The sequence below is a fragment of the Grus americana genome, chromosome 1 (genome assembly GCF_028858705.1).
Source record: "Grus americana isolate bGruAme1 chromosome 1, bGruAme1.mat, whole genome shotgun sequence".
NCBI classification, from domain to species: Eukaryota; Metazoa; Chordata; class Aves; order Gruiformes; family Gruidae; genus Grus; species Grus americana.
The window spans coordinates 158,548,638-158,565,938 of NC_072852.1; the positions used below are offsets into that span (position 1 = coordinate 158,548,638).

The 17,301-nt window shown below is 39.9% G+C and overlaps 2 protein-coding genes across 3 annotated transcripts in view; one reads left to right on the forward strand and one right to left on the reverse strand.

Moving 5' to 3' along the window:
• The window catches only part of POGLUT2 (protein O-glucosyltransferase 2), a 15,080-nt gene extending 6,606 nt beyond the window's left edge, over nucleotides 1-8,474 (forward strand). For both annotated transcript variants that reach the window (XM_054813705.1, XM_054813697.1), the window contains exons 3-10: nucleotides 157-362; nucleotides 1,061-1,138; nucleotides 4,930-5,102; nucleotides 5,867-6,104; nucleotides 6,691-6,900; nucleotides 7,261-7,350; nucleotides 7,892-7,996; nucleotides 8,213-8,474. In XM_054813705.1, the coding sequence (XP_054669680.1) occupies nucleotides 157-362; nucleotides 1,061-1,138; nucleotides 4,930-5,102; nucleotides 5,867-6,104; nucleotides 6,691-6,900; nucleotides 7,261-7,350; nucleotides 7,892-7,996; nucleotides 8,213-8,230 (1,118 nt within the window). In that variant the 3' untranslated portion in view covers nucleotides 8,231-8,474. The remainder of the gene's footprint in view (nucleotides 1-156; nucleotides 363-1,060; nucleotides 1,139-4,929; nucleotides 5,103-5,866; nucleotides 6,105-6,690; nucleotides 6,901-7,260; nucleotides 7,351-7,891; nucleotides 7,997-8,212) is intronic.
• A 1,828-nt stretch (nucleotides 8,475-10,302) lies between these two features.
• On the reverse strand, nucleotides 10,303-17,116 carry TEX30 (testis expressed 30). Its single transcript, XM_054812919.1, has 5 exons — nucleotides 17,026-17,116; nucleotides 15,221-15,451; nucleotides 13,700-13,751; nucleotides 11,964-12,172; nucleotides 10,303-10,782 (listed from the first exon to the last, which is right to left on the reverse strand). The coding sequence occupies exons 1-5, from the start codon at nucleotides 17,041-17,043 to the stop codon at nucleotides 10,609-10,611; spliced, it is 684 nt and encodes a 227-aa protein (XP_054668894.1). The 5' UTR covers nucleotides 17,044-17,116; the 3' UTR covers nucleotides 10,303-10,608.
• Nucleotides 17,117-17,301: the final 185 nt, after the last annotated feature.

Sequence of the window (17,301 nt, forward strand, 5' to 3'; positions counted from 1 at the left end):
CCATTGGAGTCAAAAAAAAGTTCAAGCGTGTCCATTTAGAGTTGCTGAAGGTTTGGCCCTGAGGAATAAATGCTCAGTGCCTGACCATCTTTTCTGATCTCAACAGCTCAATAGTATGACTTACTGAAAAGAAATTAATAATTGTGTTCCTAATAGGTCCTGTTTACCATGAAAACTGTGACTGCCCTCAGGAGGACAGCAGTGCATGGCTGGAAGAGATGAACTGCCCTCAAATCATTCCACAGATTCAAAGAGACCTAGCAAATTTTCCCATTGTCGATCCAGATAAGATTGCAAAAGAAATTCCACAGAGGTTTGGACAAAGACAGAGTTTGTGTCATTACACCATCAAAGATAACGAGGTACGGAATGGGTTGATGTGAAGTCCATATGGGGACTTGGTGGCAGGTCATACAACTAGGCTGCTTGGCTGTTCCCAGCTGAAAGGCTTCTTGTTGTCTGTTCTTTAAGAAACTTCCTTTGCTTTCTTCTCTATCCTTGAATACTTTGCAGTTTGTATATGAGCTCAATAATACCTATCCTACTTTGTAAAGCACATTTTGTCCATGTTACAGCTGAAGCACAGTGAAGGCAAATTACTTTCCAAGCAATCAATACAAGTACTGGGCACAGACCCAAGTCTCCTAACTGCTAATTCAGTTTCCTGTTGTCTGAGTAATACTGCTGTGGAGTATCACGATCATCTAATTCAATGTGCATCAATAAATTACATTGTGCAGAATTCCAAGGTAAAGAAATGCCACTTTTAGGTCCACAGAGGATCAGAGCTACAGTTCTTTTTAACAAAACTGTACTGACTTCAGTAGAGTTTCATACGGAAATGAGAACAATGGAACACAAGAGAAACAAGTAACCAGTTTGTTTCTGTGATGAGTTAGATGAGATTTCTAAAACTTCCCAGCTGATTCATAAATCTATACAGTCACACAAGCTGTCTGACTAGTTACTTACTAAGTGATTAAAAGAGCTCTAAATTGTGCCAGCCGTTCTCTGAAATGAAGAAAAAAAAACAACCAATAAAACCTTTGTTTATTTTCAGGTTTATATCAAGACGTATGGGGAACATGTTGGCTTCAGAATTTTCATGGATGCCATCCTGCTTTCTTTGACAAGAAAAGTGAGTACATCTGTACAGTCATTTTATTCTATATGTTGTAATTTATAGAAGCTTGGGCTTAACAAATGTACTTAGCATATTTGTTGCTATTTCTGTTAAAAAGCTCTTCCTGTTCTTCGATTAATAATGGAAAGGTTAGATGGATTTTCCTTGTTTGAAGTTGGCATGTTCTAGAATGCTGTCTGATCAGTGTATGGAGTATTACAAATGTTAATTGAATAGCAGGCTTTTGTAGGAGAGTTTGATAGATTTGGACAGAGCGTGGGGTTGTTTTTTTGTGTTTTGGGGTTTTTTTCTATAGAGTAAATAAATCATCCTGTAGCATCTAATAGAAAATTCTGTCTCTGCTAGTACATTTTACAGGATGACTGAAAAAATGCCAACATAGGGAATATATATCATTCTCTATTAAATTCCATATGTTGAAAACAGGACAGGAAGAGTTGAGAAAGAGCACCAAAAGCCCAACAGGTGGTATGTGGGGAAACTCCCTTGCTGAACAAGCAAAAAGCACCATGCAGACTCTTTCCTAGGGAAACTTTGGGAAAAAACTGACATTGTGTACATAGTGACAGAATAGACCAGGGCTGCAGTTTCAGCACACACAAGTATGTGACTATTATGTAAGGAAAGTAGTAAGAGAAATACAAAGATATCCAATTTAATATCTATTTTTGACTGTAAAAAGACAAAGCACTTTTGTCTCTTACAAAAGAGAGAAAGAAGAGAGAGGAGCTACTGAAGTTTGGAGTTGTTCCCCTAAAAAAAAAATCCTTAAAAACCTAATAAAAAATAAACACATTATTTATAAGCAGCCGAAACATAAGGTAATTGGTATGAAACAACATGGATTTATCATCAAAAAATCAAGTCATACCTATATAATTTCTTTCTATAACAAGGTAATAGGCTTCCTATATGGATGCCAAGTATCTTAATTTTAGTTAGGCTTTTGATGGTAAGGCTCACAAGTTTCTCATAAACAAGATAGGAAAACTTTGCCTAGAAGAAATGACTGTAATCTGCTTGGAAAGCCTTACTTAACTAATAGTTGCCAATGTTTCCAGGGAGGTGAAAGGTGTCACAAATGTGTTCTTCAGAGATTTGTCCTAGGTTCAGTCCCCATTTAATAACTTAGTTATATTTTGACTTAATGATGGACTAGAGAATATGCTTATTCAATTTTGAGATAAAAATGAAAAAACCTGCAAGCACCTCACGGTACAGCATCATAATTAAAAATAGTCTTAACAAGTAAGAGAAATTGTATGGAAAAATGGATAAAATAAAGTGACAAGGGCAGGATACTGGACAAAGGGCTGGATAAATCATAAAGTTGTGGCACCAATTTAAAATAGGGAGTGCGTGGTTATTTTCTGCAGAAAAGTGTGAAGGTTACAGTATCACAAATTTAACATGAGTCAACAGTGGCATGCTGTTGCGAAAAGCTAAACACACACATTAACAGAATAAACACATTGAAGAAAAGGAAAGTAACCTTTCCACTATACTCAGGATTAGTAATGGATCAGTTATGCTACTGCGTCTGCCTTTGGGTGTCATGCTTCAAGAAAGGTTAAATTACTGACATTGCACAGGAAAGTGGTAAGAATGACTAGACATACAAATGAAGATTCATTTAAGTGGGAATTGTTTCATTTAACAGTGTCTAAGGAAAGACGCGGATGTAGCTTTTCCTCTAATTATCTAAAAGGTTGCTCTGTGGAAGATGGAAGTAAGCTGTTCTCGGTGTCAGTAGTGTTGGACAAGAAATAATAGAATTAAATAGCATCAAAGGTATTTAGGCTAAATGTTGGAAAAGATTTGCTAACTCCAAAACCAGAAACTGTTTACAGATCCACAAAACACGAATTGTCTCATCCCCATTAAATACTGTAGGAATTTCTATTACGATGTCACTGAAAGATAACAGATCTATTGGGTTGGAGAAGAAGATTCAACCTGTTGAATGATTCTGTCATTAAGGATGTAGATGAAATATAATTTGTAACTTTTCTATGTCCATCATAACCATTAGATGGCACTGTATTAATAAAGTTTAGTGCTTAAGATTAGTATGTGTAGCCTTTGTAATGAAGGTATGCAATAAAACCTTTTCTGAAGGCAAAAAAATACTGCTTTGGGTCTCCATCTTTAGAATTTCTGGATGTCTCTGCCAAAGGTTTTCCTGTGTCATCAAGTTAGAGAAAAACATCTTAAACCACTTAGGGGGGTGTTTGATAAATTATTAATTTCTATCTCTGTCTATAAAGATACATTAAATTAGAAACTTCGAAATAGGTTTCAGCACCACAGAAAAATCCTGAAATGTTAAGTCTGTGACCAGCCATTCTGATCTGAAGAGTAAAGGGATTTGAGAAGAGAAATGTTTCAGTGTATATATACGATGAGGAGTCAGCAAAATGTGTCAACTTTATTTTTACATGTATGTGTATATTCTGAGAATTATTAACATTCAGAATTGTTCTTTCTTCAGAGAAGGTATTTTCTCATATAGATATTAAGATAGTTGATGATAACACTTGAACAAAATGTTTCTAATCACACATAATCATACATTCAAAAAATGCTGGTATAATAATCAGATGTTTGTAATAGTCAAATAACCAGTTAAGACTTAAGGAGGGAGGCAAAAACAAAAGAAAAAAAGATTATGTCACAGTATAAAACCTGTGACATGCCTCTCTTGTGAAAACTGTGCAGTTCTCATTTCACGTTCTCAAAAAGAACGACATAGCAATAATAGTAAGATAATTTGACTAGGAGTCTTTTGCTTTGAAAGAGGCAACTGAGGATGTAGCAGAGATTAACGTCATGAAGGGGGTGAACTAAGAACAGATACAGCATCAGTTCTGCACTGGCATTATCCATGCCTTCAGGGTTCTATAAATTCAACCACGTGTTGCCCTCAGCCTTCTGCTCTCCCATTTGAAGTGTCCCACCACTTTCAGTTTCGCCTCACAAGGCAGCCGGTCCATCCCTATCGTAGTAGCTGCCTTTCGTTGCACCTTCTCTTGCTTCAAATGCCAGAACCATGCACAGCGCTCAAGATGGGGGTCCATCAAAGTTTCATATAGCAGCAAAATTATGCCCCTCTCCTGTTGTTATAATGTTTCTTGGCCACCAGCAGTATTTTGCTTGCTCTTTGGCTGCGACAGTGATTTCAGATATGGTTCCATACTACCAACTCTTTTAAATAATTGAAGATATTATCCTTAATAATTAACCCTGGTGCTGACTAAACGTGGTCTTTCCATCATGGCTGTTCATTTCTGTTACTTCTCTTCTGTTGGATTGAGCCGTCGTGCAGACACAGGGCAAACCAGTTCACCGATGAGACAGAACACTAATGTACCACCCAACAGCGATTTTCCATACAATCAACAAGGTGGTTCAACTTCCCTTGGAACTACATGATCGCTTACTGGATTCCAGTGTTAGCTTGGTACAAAGATTGTGGTGCCAGTCATGTAAAGTATAACAAGAAACCATCCTCTGAACTGGGATGTTCCTATCCCTTAAAAAAAAAAAGAGAATTTATGTGACTTTCTACAAATCTTAAAAAAAAATTAAAAAATTATCTTGTAGGCTTTACTCTGTGGTCTGAGTACTTCTAACGTGTTTCTAAACTATTTGTTACAGGTATATTGAGTATATTAGAGACCTGGCTATTTTTTGCCTTAGCGAGGTTGTTCTCAAAATGCGAGACGCCAGCAGAAGAATATTGCTTTCTATTAAAATGTATTTGCACCTACTTTGCTTCTCTTTAGGTGAAAATGCCAGATGTAGAATTTTTTGTTAATTTGGGGGACTGGCCTCTGGAGAAAAAGAAATCCCCACAGAACCTGCACCCCATCTTCTCATGGTGTGGGTCCAGTGAGTCAAAAGACATTGTCATGCCAACATATGACTTAACAGACTCAGTTTTGGAAACTATGGGACGGTAAGAAATTGCTTAAAATTTTCACAAAATTCACAGTGAATGATCTTCCAAAAAGATACTTGTATTAACAGTGTATTAACTGGTATATTCTTTGTTTATTCATGAGATATTGGCACCCTATAGGTAGGCACTAATTGTGTGATCAATAACTTAGAATTAACCAAGTTATGTATTATATAACATTTATATGACATTTATTAAAATACTTCACTGTTTTATTTCAAAAATCAGAAGTAATCTAAACATGGTCAAGTCACTGAAAACAGCACTTAGAGGGAATGTTTCGAGGGTAGGTATTTCGTTTGTTTGCTTTGTTTCACACACACACACACACACATACCCATTTTATGTGTTTTAATTTAGCAAAAGAAGTGAAATATGTTGACTTAACTAGTTACATAAAAACCTGGCTTTGGACTATCATGACTGCCTCATCACCATTATCTGCTATTGCATTACCCCATATCGCCTTCATCTGTCTGGCAACTATATCCACTTTTAGCCACTCTTTTCCACGACAGCTGACAGGTATTCCTTCTACACGCTATGTTGAACTGATGCTGTCTTGCCACAGGCCTGGGAACTTGACATTCCTTATCTATTTTTATCGCTGCAAAAATACTGATACAATACATACATGGGTGTCCTCATGACTTACCTTCATCCTTGGGATTTGCTTACTGGTACTGTAAACTCTTTTAAGTAATTGCACTTAAAAAAATTTCCAGTAGGCTTCACTACTAAATCACTTCTTTCTCCTCCAGAGTCAGTCTGGATATGATGTCAGTTCAAGCAAATACTGGCCCATCATGGGAAGACAAGAATACCACAGCATTCTGGAGAGGACGTGACAGCCGCAAAGAGAGGCTTGAACTTGTAAAACTGAGCAGAAAATACCCAGAGATCATAGATGCTGCTTTCACAAACTTTTTTTTTTTTAAACATGATGAAAGCCTCTATGGCCCCATTGTTAAGCACATTTCATTTTTTGATTTTTTTAAGGTAAGCCACTAACCATTTTTCATAGAACTAAGTTCTTGGTGTTTCAAATTATCAAATAACTTCATATATATTATCGGTAATAAAGTGATTCTTAGTTTTTCAGCGCAACACCAGTAACAAGCATGAATAGGCATCCCTCCAGTGGGATGAACTGCTATGTAGCTCTTACGCTGAGGACGATAATGTTTTATTTACATCTAAAGGTTCTGTAGAACCTTGTGTAATCTATATAACTCCAAGTTACTTTTTATTTCTTTTTCCTGATTCAGCGATCAGGACTACTAACATAACTAACATAGTGGGAAAATCGGTGGATGAAGTGGCACATCTACCCTCACATCCGAGGATGAGCGTCTAAGAATTTCCGGAGAACTTAATTGATGAAGAGGGCATCTCTGTGTACCCTGCACTGTGATGAATTCCAAACTAAATACTAAAAGCTACTTAAACACTGACGCTTGCCTAGCCAGTCCTACATTTCTCAGTATCGGCAAGTCAGTCACACTGGTGCCCTCAGAATAGTACAACCTAACAAAGCTACTTGGATCTCCCATTCGTTAATAACTTACGGTCATTTTCTTTCCAGTATAAATATCAAATTAATATTGATGGCACAGTGGCAGCATACAGATTGCCTTATCTACTAGCAGGAAACAGTGTGGTGCTAAAGCAAGACTCCATCTACTATGAGCATTTTTATAATGAGCTGCAGCCATGGAAACATTATATTCCGTTTAAAAGTGACCTGAGTGATCTACTAGAAAAACTCCAGTGGGCAAAAGAGCACGATGAAGAGGTAAATACAGATTTAGAAGGACTCGGCAATGGTTCTAGACGAAGTAGAGAGAGCAAAGTGTATTTCTTTAAAACGAAAAAAATCTATTAGAAGGACTTAAAAATCATCGACTCTACAAATAAGAAAAACACTTTTTAAAAAATACCTAATATTGCCCTTAATTTGACATTATATTGAACTTTGGAAAAATTAAGAGTATTTTCATAAGAATGCTTTACTTTTAAAATTAAGAAAGCTTAAATAACAATAAAGAAGTTATCCTAAACTGTCAACACTATACTTAACTCCAGAATCAATACTGAAATAACTACTTTTTTTTTTTAATTTAAAAAACCCACAACTTTTTATTTTCTTTGACAGGCAAAAAATATTGCAAAATCTGGACAAGAATTTGCAAGAAACAATCTCATGGGAGATCACATTTTTTGTTACTATTTCAAACTCTTCCAGGTTAGTATATTTTTAACAGCTAGTACCACAAAAAGTAGAAATCCCACAGAAAGAATTCAGGGCAACAGAGTTGCTGGAAATTGGCCAGTCCAGTACTTGAAGCCACAAAGCCAGCAGCAGCAGCAATTAAGAATTTCAGTTGGTTTACAAACACTGCATGCAGTTACTTCCTACGAAACCCCTTAAGACTACGCTGGCGGTTTGAGAGGAGCCATGGGATCCCATAAATCTTGGTCTAATCTGCAAGAATACGTTGCCCACAATGATCAAAGAATTCCACATCAGACGTACACCCTGTGAACCACAGCTGAAAATATCTGTGCATTAGCACCGAGGTATCGAAACTCCAGTGAGGCACCCGACGGGGCTCCTGTCTGCTGTCATGTATCTGCTTACCCTGTCTGTGACACTGTATGGAGTAACAGATTGTGCAGCTCGAGTTTTTACAGAATTACTCCGCTGAGTTGATGCAGTATTTACAACCAGATATACAATCTAACAAGTTTATGAATTAACGAAACTTTCCTTTTTCTAAAACTAGGAATACGCCAGTTTGCAAGTGAGCGAGCCAAAAATCAGAGAGGGGATGGAGAAGGTGCAGCAGCCTGATGATGACCTTTTTCCATGTACTTGCCACAGAAAAAAGGTACGGTACACGCAGCCGTAAACGTAAAGTGCCGGATGTCTCCGGTTCTTATTTGACCAAATTGGATCAGCCGCTGCTCAGTAGCCTGTAGTATCAGTTACCAGACCATTAACGCCTGTCGAACTCAGAAACATTTCTTAATGTATTTGCAGGCCTAGGCAGTTGAAAATTGAGTTTCCAATTAACTGAAAAATGTTTCTTCTTTCTTGACTACAGGCCAAAGATGAACTCTGACAGAAAGGAAGAAAGAAAATAATTTTTTGAATATTTACCTACATTCAGACTGTCGTCTTAAGGAAAGAAGAAAAAGTTGCATTAAAATGGCAATGGGTAATGTCAGTGGATATTATGAAGTTTACTGTATCATGCTCTACATATGGAAGACAACCAAGCAACCCGTTTTTATCATGCAGTGGTTGCAGAACTTTGTTCAAATACATTTTTATAATTTTTTTTAATAAAAACCATGTTTGTATCAGTCATGTGTTACTGTCCTGAAATACCTTGGAAATACAAGTACTTTTTTACTCATTCTGCTGAGTCTACTCACAAGTGTGTTATGCAAAAAAGGGCAGATAAGAATCGTAAATCAACCCCCCCATCCCATGCAGCTATCCATCATCTTTTTCAAACCATAACTTTATTCCTTCTGGGAGAATCAGTATTCTCAAAGACAGTGGCATGGGATTTATAATGTATCTTTTTAACCTGAAGGAAAAGCACAGTGCTATTGGACACTTTAGTAATGTTAGATAAAAGTTTAAAGTTCCATACAATTTTTCACAGATGCTTTGTCTGTGAAACTCAAGTCTCTTTGGCAACATGAAAAGAATTCAGTAGCACTGAGCAGTGACTACAGTGACTATTTCAAGTCTAGTCTATTTTTAAAATATCTGCCTTAAGCTGATACTAAGTAATTCAACTGTTACTTTTGAGCATATCAACATCATCTTAAAGTCAAGTCTAAATTCATCAAATTCCAAAGTTAGCACATACGTTTCCAGTCCTAAGTGAGGATTTCTCCTGTAACACAGCCAATTTGAAATCCATATAGCTATTTTCTTCACAAACATTTAGGTGTGTGCTATGCTCATTTAACATTACTGCTGGGAAATCAGTCTTGTGGCATCTTGTGAGAAACAACAGAAGAATATTGTATCCCATTAACATTTTTAACTTTCACCTGCCTATTATTTTTACTACAGTAAAAGCCAAACAAAGGAATGGTCTGTTTGATCATGTGGTAAGCAATATTTTGCACTTTAATTATACTAACCTACAGTCTTGAATAGATTTTTTTTTTTTGTATACAGTACAGCACCAAAACAAAGGCACCTGGCCAAAACATCATAGAAATCCTCTCGGCTCACCAGGGCTGGCCAGGCACACATTTAAGCAGCTCTGCCGCGTCACACACAACAGCTACCCCCAAAAACAACCTCCAGCTGAAGCTGCCTGTTCACATTCAACAGGCCGCACTGCAGCAGCCTTAAGATGCTGAATGACTGGAGCAGGTTTTGGGGAACTCTTGGCCGTGGAATTGAGGCCGCCATCACAGGAGACAACACCAAAATGCTTCTCTCAGGACAGGCAGCCATTTCATCCTGGGGTCATCATTCAGCTGGTACTTGCTGATGACTTGGCTGAAAGCAATTAACACATCACTATGACCTGTGGTTATACCAACAGGTTGCTCACAGCCCACAACGGGGAAGGCTGCAGCCACAAGCACACACAGTTTTTCGTCTACTCTGCAATGTCAGAGCTCAGCTGAAGACTGGAGTTCCTTCTGCTAATGGGTAAGAAGGTGCAGACCCCCACTGCCTCTTCAGAGCCCTCCTGACTGACAGCACCCTTATGCAACACAGCATAACTGCTACCTCCTCCAGGAGCTCCTCCACCTGTACAAACATGATTTGTCTTTTGTCCGTTTTTATTTAATAGTCTTCCCTGCCCATCTCCCCAACGGGCCTCCGTGACCAGTCCTTACGCAAGGGAAGTTGCTGGAAGGTGACTTCTCAAAACTGACCCGCATTCTTTGCCTGTGTTACCTCCTCCTCCCCACACAGGCCCCGAACCTGGCTCCTTAGAGTAGTGACGTTGTACACAAGGAGGGATTCTCTACCTGCGTCACAGGTTTTGAATCACACTAGAGTGGCAGGATACAGCACGAGGACGGAGCCATACAGCCCACGCTGCCCAGCTCACAGAGTTCTACAAAGCAGTAGGTTTTAATTTCAAACAAGTATAGCATCAGTAATACACTCGGAAATGAAACGCATCTAAATATTTGCTGTCAAAATAGATTTCTTTCCAGATACTTTACTTCAAGTATCAGTCAAAAGCATCTACTTGTTAATGCAGAGCACTGAGCATTGTATACAGTTATTTGCATAGAAACACAGAAAACAATGCTGCCACAGTATGAAATATTTGGGAAATTTTCTTTCCTTTGAAAACTTTATTTTTTCATTCACACAAAAATGTTTTATTTCCATTTACACTTAGACCTCTGAAAACATCTGTTTTAAAAAATACATCTCTCAGAAATAACAAACTCATTTGCTGCATTTACAAAAAGCTAAACAAAGACACTGCTTAAATACTGCAAATCATTTGTGCTCCAGTTCAATATTCTCTCTAAGCCAAGACAAAACTTGTGCATTTATTTCTTCCATGACATCATCCGTTGTTCGTCCTTTGACTACCATCCCGTGGTTTGCTTTATCAATCCAATGGATTTTTTTAGGGGCTTTCATTTTGCTTGCCACACCTTCTAGCAGTTGCTATGGAAAAAAGAATGAAAAAAGTTAGAGAATCAGCTGCTACAAACGTGCAACTCATAGATGTCTCTCGCTTTGCTTGTGCGACACATCACAGACAATTCTTAAAAACAAAATGGATCTGCCTGCACATTAAAAAAATGTTGACAGAAAAGATGTGATGATACTGTGTTCAGTAACAGAAGTAACTCAAAGGTTAGCCCTCACTCAAACACAGAATAGAAGAAAATTAAAACTCAAAAAACTGTAAAGGTCGCAACCCTGTGCAGGCTCCTTCCCCATGAAGTGAAGGACGAAGGAATCCACTTTTACTGCCAGAGGGTAGTACTAGCAATAAAATGACAAAACTTCTTACATCAGATTTGTCTCAAGTGGCACAGTAGCGATATAATTCCCTAGAGACTGGCTTTGACTCTGTTCAACTTTCTCAGCAAACCCATGTAAGAACCAGCTCAGAAAATCTTAAGATTTCCCCACTAAAACGGCACTCCAAGGATCTGCTGGCTGCTAACCTGACTTATTTTGGTGACAGCTCCTCACAAAAGCATTATGACTCCTTAGAAACTATGTCCAAGCATGGAAAATGCCAATTGCACACAGTTCCAAATTCAAGCTGAACTGTTCAAGAACAGGCACCTATTTGCAAGAAAACAAGGCAGAAAAACACTATATTCTTGATCTCTGCGCACCTCCTCTTTAACAAATAACGCTTTCTACCACCGAAGTCTGACTTGTGGGTAGAACTGCTTTGCGAGAATTTGTCATGAAAACACGATGAATGTGTATTGGTAGCACGGTGTTTACGTTTTGTAACCTGAAATGGTTAAAACAGGATAGCAAATAAATCGCTCCTTCCATAGGCCACTTCTAATTTGTACAATCTTATCCTACCAAAAAGACAAAAAGTTCAAATTAGCAGTATATTAGTGGCCCAAAGATGAGTGTGCTAAAGTGGATGATCAAGTACGATCCAGAAGTTTTAAGCAGCAAAAAAAAAAAGCACCCCCAGGTTTCCTTATGGCCAATGACCTTTCCTACCCAAGGCCTCCTTCAGAAGGTACGTATATTTAGAGAAAGCTGTTAATCGAAGTCACAGCTGTGTATACCAGTATAGACATCACTCAGGCTCATTCCTATTCCTCCCTACTGCCCCTTCATAGCAGGCTTTACAAGGATTTACTCACTTTTTCACACATCTCATCTGCTGATCCTGAGACAAACAGCACTGGACACCTGATGAATAATAAATCTTCATCCCGGAGCTTGGACTGAAGTTTTGGTCGATGCAATGGGTAAGATAAACATACTAGACCTTGAACAAAGTCTTCATCATCATCCTCCTGGCTAAGATGACGTATCACAGAGGCAGCGGCACGTGAGCCCATGGAACGGCCTTTCTCCCATGTTAAAATAAAGGAAAAAAAGCATATCTGCTGTTACCTCATCTACATTCTGTTTGAGTACACAACTCCTAAAAACAATCCAACTAAGTGTATTTCAGCATACCAGTAGTACAAGATGCTAGGGATGCTTCTATTCATCTACTCCTTGAAAAATATTAATTCTAATTTCAACATTTTCTGCTAAAATACTTGACTAGTTACATTATGGTTTTGCATCCTCATTTGAAAAAGAAGGGGGGAACAATTAAAAAAACATAAATGGAGAGGGATCTTTTGCAATACTGGAAGGAACAACAGCCCATCCAGGGGACAGGGAGAGGGACAGGTCCTTTGCTCCAGACCCTTGAAATTCCAGATAGCAACGCTATTATCTCATATCGTGTATTTTTACACGAGAAAAATCTTTCATTTTTCTCACGTAACCTTAATTTGCTCAAATTAAAAACAAAGTTTTCTGTGCCTTACTCCCAAAACAAATCCAGCAAGTGTTTATGCATACCTCAAACTTCAGCCTAAAAGTAAAAGTAGAAGGGGGGAAAAAAAATAAAGTGTGAACTTGTAGCGCAAGGTCCATCAGTAACAGCACAGGGGTATCAAAATATCTCCTCAAAGAGGATGCATATGAGCTGACAATGCTCTGTAATTGAGTGTTAAAGTGGCTGATTCCAGTGGGATTAAGTTGCACCAGCGCAGATTTGGTTTCACTTAGTCAGAGACCATTCAGGGTTTCCCGTATGAAGTTATTCCTAATCACACCCACCTACTTCCCTTTTTCACATAATATAACTGATATTCTATCTGCCACGAGGTTTTATCTACCAAAACCTGCTTTGGCAAAATGGTTTTCCATTTACCAGTAACTGGAATTCTTCAAGACCCACAGTTAAAAAGTACACATGGATTATCAGAGAACTCATGCCCTGTGACTTCCAAGCAACAAGGGAATTTTCTCCCAACGTATCTGAAAAACATGATCTATTGTTCTTTCCCTCCTCCTTCTGGAGTGAGATCTGTGGCATCACGAGGAGGGCGAACAGGTCTAGACAGCCACGCTATCAAGAGAAGGCAGTGAAAGATGCAGGCTGGACATTGCCATTTGCGACCGGAAAAGCAGTGCTGCAAGACAGCCAGCTGCACACCCGCCCTGCACAGCGACCGGCTACAGGGCTGGGAGCTTTCAGCTCCTGGTTACAACACCCCAAACGCAGATCTATAAGTGGGCTTGGCACCCAATGAACTTCTAATCAATTAATGAGGATTAGAGAACATTTGTAATCTCTTTGTAAAGGAGGTTCTCCCAGCAGACAGCTGAATCGCTCTCCCTAGGCAATACTGACTAAAGGGAGCTTGTTCCCAAGTTAGCAAGATTTTAGTGCCCGCCTCAAACTGAAACCTGTCACCTGCATCTGTTCATTCACTTCTTACCAAAGTGGGACAGACTTCAAAAATGGAGTAATTGCAGATTGCTATGGTGAGAAGCAGTACAAGAGAGAAAATTATAGACACTAAAGCAATACCTGCAAGGAAGACGCCGGAAAGTTTATAATCATCAGAAAGCTTTAAGAATTCCTAAAGAAATAAGATAAATATTACAACTCAGAATTAAGACAGCTGAGAGGCTGGGGATTTTAGCTACTAAATACAAAATGGGAAGCTCTTTCAGCACTGCAGATTAAACAACAAACAGATACACAGAAATTCCTGTCTTGTTTTTTCACACAAATGATTTCATAACATTTTGCAGCAATAATAGAATAAACATAAGCAACTTCACATTAGCTCTCAATAAGTCTAAAATATCAGATGTCGTATCAAGTTACCAAAACATAAATGATGACTGTGCATCAACTTAGTTATAGTAACAGACTGCATGCACGCTCTTAGCCCATCAAAATGCAAAATAAATTAACAAAAATGCCCTTCACTGAGGTCATGTATTTCTAACAAAAAGTTTAAGACACAATCAGTTATGTCTGACAGAAAAGATAAAATTCAGCAACAATTGTTTCAGGTTTTAGGAGATAACTAATCAGATACTATCTTAGCAGAGGCCTTTAAATTACCTTCACACAGCAGCATATTAATATAAACTCGCTAACAACATTATGTTTCTTCAAAAAAGAATGGAGAACAGATTCACATTAAAGCTAGCAAAGTCTAACATCAAATTAATATACAAATAATCACAAAGACATCATACAAATTAATTCCTTAAGAACTAGACTTAATTCCCCAATAAAAATGTCTGATGCTCAATGCAAAGCACTCAAGCTACCTTCCCATGCCCCAGTAAAAGTAGCTAGATAATCAGAAGAAAATTTCCACTCTTTCCTATGCAATCCAGAGCAGGAAGATACTCTAAGCTGATGCTATTATAACAAAAATTTGCTCATTGTAACAAAACTTAGGTACATAAGAACATCTTAAATAACATAGCAGCAGCAGAAAGAGATAAGCACATGCATATAACAGTTTAAACTGATTTTGAAATCAAAGATTATTTAGGTTCCAAGGTGCTCATATGCTACTCCCAATCTCTTTTGCTTCAACTCTTTCTGCGACCCAGAGTCCCCTACTCTTTTCCCAAAGTCTTGTTCTCCCAGCTGCCAACACTCAGAGACCCAACACAATTCCCAGGTCAGCTTCTTTCCTGTCAAAACTGCTCCCAAAGCTGTGTCCCTTAATCCCTCTCCCTTCACCACGCCCTCCCAGAACACCTACCTCTGGTTTCCATGCTACATACTTTCATTTTTTCAAGCTCTAAGTTTTCCCACAAAACACTCTTGCTTTCTTACATCCTTTTCTCAAGCTTTTCTTTCTCTCCCTGAACTCAAACCCACACACTTGCTGGAGCTGTTCCAGCTATTGCCCATACAAAACTTGCTCCTGCTGTTTCTGTTCACAGACAGTGCTCCATTTAGCTAACCGTCACTTCTAATTTTCCCACTGTTGCTTGACTAATGTCTGGTCATACTCCAAAAAACCCAGAAGGCAACACCCATGGATCTAAGCTTTGGCAGAATTTGGTCACTTCTTACCACAACTGTTTTGAAGGCCTTAGTCCTATAAGCAATGTTAAGGCCTTTACAAGTAAACCGTAGGCACAGAACTCCATGGGATGCAAGATAGGCTGCCAAAGACATTAAGTGAGGGAAATTCATATCTCCTCCAGCTCCATGGGTAAGAATCACTCCATATGTTGATTTCTTCTCTGGGACAGAAAAGATAGCATCAAGGTATTTGTTTCCAAAAGGTATTTTCACTTTAACCTAGAAATGAAACAAAAGCTAATGTAATTAAAAAGAAGAAAAAAAAAAAAGCATGTTCCCAGTCTACACATTATGATGAAGAAAAATCAAATTAAGAAAGAAACCAAAATTGTAAGTCCACCTTTATTCCTTCTCTTCAAGAGTACTAAATGAGTAACTCTACTTCTGGCTCAAAGATTTTCCATGCAATAATGGGCAAGTCACCTTATCACTCAACTCCTTATTTTCTCCATTAGAAAATGAAGCATTCCTAACTTCAAAGGATGCTTCAAGGCATAATCTGAAACACGTTCTCTATATATCTCTACCTAGCTATTCAAGAGCTAACTGCCATAACTGACTTGAATATTAAGTCTTCCACAGTAAGAAAAATAGCTCTTCTGTAAGACCCAAAAATAAAAGGGAAATATGAACTCTTCCATAATTACAGTTTCATACAGCAGAAAAAGTACTTTTATCTCCCATGTCTCACAGACATTATTTAATAATTACAGAAGCCCCTAAATATTTATTACAACTAAATTCCTTTGGGTCTGTAAAGCCATATGGAGTATATAGGATTAAGAGAACTCCATGCTGGCAGCAACTATTTAATCCTGTAGCTCCGTGCACAAGCTTCATTACACAGGGAAAAGACCAAAACAGAGTATTACAAAAAATGGATTTGAATACACCAGTTTTAGACATTACACACGACTATAAGGAAAACACCACAGGAATTACTTTTTCCATTAAGTGTTCAATAATAACTGATGGCAGATGTCACAAGATACATATTTCATGTATTTGTATAATTCACATTCTAAAGACAAGCAAGGCACTCTCCAAACAGCAGCCTAAAGCACAGAAGTATAAGACAAGAAGACACAGCCCAGGGAAGGTTTCCAAGTCAGTCAGCAGTAACCACTCAGCGGAGCGGCAGCCTGCATACAGGCCAAGACTGAACCTTCCCCAAGGACAGAAGAGAGACAGCAGAGGTTCGGACAAAGCCAGCTTCAGGCTGGCAGAGGGCCTCCGGTCGCGACAGACATCCGGAGGAGCTGAATGAGACGCCGGACCAGCTGGTGTTGAGCTGAACGACAGGGGACCGGACAGCACATGTGCCCCTGTACGTGCTGCAGCTTCTGAAAGCAGGGCTCAGGTGGCCTACAGCCGCGTTTACACCTCTCCCGGGAAGGCCGAGGCGGCAGCACACCCACCCCCCTTCCCCAGCTCTGGAGGCTCCTCAGAAAGGAACGGCAGTTGCCGCAGGCTGCAGGACTGAACGTATCGGACGGCAAAACAGGCACACGGTCCCCCACAGGCGGCCGCTCCGCCGTCAGCCGCAGCTACCGGGCCAGACCAAGGAGCGCGGCCTCCCCAGAGCAGCCCGGGGCCGGCCGAGCCGCGGGGCTCCCCAAGGGCTCAGGGCCTCACGAACCCCTCGCCAGGCTGCGGCCGAGGAGAGCAGCGCTCCTCTCGACCTGTGAGACGCCCTTAACCGCCGGCCTCCCCCACGGGTGAAGGGGCAGCTGATTTCAGCTCTCCCCCGGCGGGCCCCGCGCCGGGAGGAGTGATGACGACGGCGGCCATACCTCTGCTGGCCCGCTCATACCGCTCCCGGCCCCGCGCCCGTGACGTCACGCGAATGACAACCCTTCTCTCTATTACCGCCCTGCCCTCGAGAGAGCTTCACCGGGGGAGGGGGGGCTGGCGCGGTGCTTGATTGGCCCACAGGTGTGCAAGGCCCCGCCCCTCACCCTTCGGGGCGGGGCTAGGTAGCCGGCCCGCGCGAGTGCTGTGGAGGGGGATAATGGCGGAGGGGGAGGCTGGCGGCAGCTACGTGGCGGGGTGCGCTGCCGGCCTGGCCG

Excerpts from the sequence above, each read along its gene's own strand:
- TEX30 (XM_054812919.1), bottom strand. Across the intron at positions 13,752-15,220 it reads AGGCCTTCAAAACAGTTGTG|GAATTCTTAAAGCTTTCTGA; the intron begins GTAAGAAGTGAC and ends TTATTTCTTTAG. Across the intron at positions 12,173-13,699 it reads TTCCGGCGTCTTCCTTGCAG|GCCGTTCCATGGGCTCACGT; the intron begins GTATTGCTTTAG and ends CATGGGAGAAAG.